Source organism: Palaemon carinicauda, chromosome 42, assembly GCF_036898095.1.
Source record: "Palaemon carinicauda isolate YSFRI2023 chromosome 42, ASM3689809v2, whole genome shotgun sequence".
Classification (NCBI taxonomy): Eukaryota; Metazoa; Arthropoda; class Malacostraca; order Decapoda; family Palaemonidae; genus Palaemon; species Palaemon carinicauda.
The window spans coordinates 7,362,886-7,365,385 of record NC_090766.1 but is presented as its reverse complement, the minus strand read 5'-3'; the positions used below and the strand labels follow the sequence as shown (position 1 = coordinate 7,365,385).

At 38.2% G+C, this 2,500-nt stretch overlaps 2 protein-coding genes across 2 annotated transcripts in view; both read left to right on the top strand.

Moving 5' to 3' along the window:
* LOC137632862 (cuticle protein 18.6-like) overlaps positions 1 to 436 on the top strand; it is a 1,393-nt gene extending 957 nt beyond the window's left edge. The window contains exon 2 of the mRNA XM_068364959.1: positions 1 to 436. This exon is cut by the window's left edge and continues 685 nt beyond it. Coding sequence (XP_068221060.1) covers positions 1 to 200 — 200 coding nt within the window. The 3' untranslated portion in view covers positions 201 to 436.
* A 53-nt stretch (positions 437 to 489) lies between these two features.
* LOC137632861 (uncharacterized) overlaps positions 490 to 2,500 on the top strand; it is an 11,715-nt gene continuing 9,704 nt past the window's right edge. Inside the window, exon 1 of the mRNA XM_068364958.1 lies at positions 490 to 663. Coding sequence (XP_068221059.1) covers positions 490 to 663 — 174 coding nt within the window. The remainder of the gene's footprint in view (positions 664 to 2,500) is intronic.

Genomic DNA, 2,500 nt, shown 5'->3' with positions numbered 1-2,500 from the left:
ATGGTCTTCACCATACCTTGAGCCCATACGCTCACTCTACTCACGCCTATAATCATGCTCCTTATACTTATGCTGCCCCATACACTGCTGTCCCTTCTGTAACTGTTGAGGAGGAGGAGGATGCAGCCACTCCAAGTGATACCAAGCTCCTCCGTGTGGTGAACAGTCCTAAGCATGCCGTCTCATACAGCCTGTACTAAAATCTCCTGAATCTCCCTGCTTCCAGCAATGCTGTCTTAGGTTTGTGATGGCACTTGTGAACCATGCGACGTAGAGCACCTTCGCCATCAGGTACATCCTGCAAATTCCTTTTTTTTCTGGAGGTTTTTGATGATCTTGATGGTGTTTGGTGTTGACGTACCCACTGTATAATGTAGAGAGTTATTCATGCCAAATGTGATCCTGTTTGAATTGTATATTTTTCTGAATAAATTAATGCGATTGCATACTATTTTCGTACCCTAATACTCCTTTTATGTTTGTGTAATGATGTTGATATATTCGCGTATATTGTTAATAAAACAACTTGCTGATATTGATCACGTCGCTATCAGAAACTTACTGACGATTCGACGACCTGAGCTACCACACTTCCCGACCCCGGGTCGCCTCAGGCCACATATCACACTGCCTGAGGTTGACCCCGTAGAAAACGGAAAGAGGGTAAACTATACAAAAAGCTGTTCGGTTAGGTAGAGTTACCAGTAACTCCTTAGAAGGTAGTTCTAGGTAAGTATGTTAGGAAAAATACAAATTACTTAAAAATTTGTGATTTCAGTATGTTCTATGGAAATTATTTAGATTTTGAGTTGGAATTATCTAGACAGAAAAATCTGTAGAATATTCAGTACATAATATATTGAGACGTAGAAGTATTTTGAGAGGGTTTGGTCATGTGGAAAGAATGGTTGGTATTAGGTTAGTGGAACAAAAGTATAATTTAGTAAGAGGAGGAGGAGGAAAACTCCTAAAAAGGATTAGAGCTATGGTGGTAAACACATTTTGGAATGAAATGTATTATATTTCAGTTATTACCATCGCCAACTTCATTGCGGTGAAGGTTATGATTTAATAGGCGTATGTTTGTATGTATGTCTGTTGGTGATCCACATGAATCAAAAACTATTTGACGGAATCGCATGAAATTTGGTGGGATAATTAGCCATGATCCAAGGACAATTTAATTAGATTTTGGGATTGATTGGGACAAAGGTCAAGGGCAATGTTTCAAATGAGTAAAAAACTAATCACAAAACTCAAAAACTATTTGACCGAATTTCATAAAATTTGGTGGGATAATTGGCCATATTCCTAGGTAATTTTTTTTTAGATTCGTGAGTGATTGGGTCAAAGGTCAAGGTCACGAAAAGATAAAAAATTTCTTTTTGCAAGTTTTATCTGATTTGCATGAATCTACTGCCAAAACGTGCATAATTTAATTGCCCAATTGCCCGAATCTCATGAAATTTGGTGAGATGATTGGCCATGATCCTAAAACAATTTTTTTATTTTAAATTTTGTGAGTGATTGGGTCAAAGGTCAAGGTCACGAAAAGATAAGAAATGTCTTTTTGCTATATCGTGGTCAACTTTTATCCGATTTGCATGAAACTAGTGCCAAAATGTGCATAATCTAATTGCCTATCTTTTGTTATACAACAGGAAATGGTAATGTCATTACCCTTTTTTATTCATGTTTATATGCTAGTTTGATTGTGATTAGCATAACTCAAAAACTATTTGACCGAATCTCTTGAAATTTGGTAGGATGATTGGTGATGATCAAAGAGAAAAGTTTATCAGCAGTTTTTGTGCACCCCGGTTCACTCTGAATATTCGCCGTCAATGACCTTAAATGTCAGGATGCCAGAAAACTCTCAATCAATCAAATCACACTGAATATGAGGCCCTTTCTTTCCAATAGGTCTTTTACGCGATATCGATATTTTCCTTTGTTTCCACTAAACCATCTGAGAGAATTCTGATCCCTTAAACTGGCTTGAAGGCCGTTCATGAATGGCAGAGGCAAGGGACAGTGACATTGCCCTATCAAGCAGGACAGTGCCTTAGAGACTTACCATATGACACATGTTAATTGTTCAGTGGTCACTTTCCACTTGGGAAGGGTAGAAGAGACTTTAGCCATAGAAGAGACGCTTTAGCTATGGTAAGCAGCTGTTCTAGGAGAAGGACACTCCAAAATCAAACCATTGTTCTCTAGCCTTGGGTAGTGCTATAGCCTCTGTACCATGGTATTCCACTGTCTTTGGGTAGAGTTCTCCTTGCTTAAGGGCACACTCGGGCACACTATTCTATCTTATTTCTCTTCCTCTTGTTCAAGTTTTTATACTTTATATAGGAAATATTTATTTTAATATCGTTACTGTTCTTAAAACATTTAATTTTCCTTGTTTCCTTTCCTCATTGGGCTATTTTCCCTGTTGGAGCCCCTTGGGCTTAGAGCATCCTGCTTTTCCAACTAGTGGTGCAGCTTAGCTAAT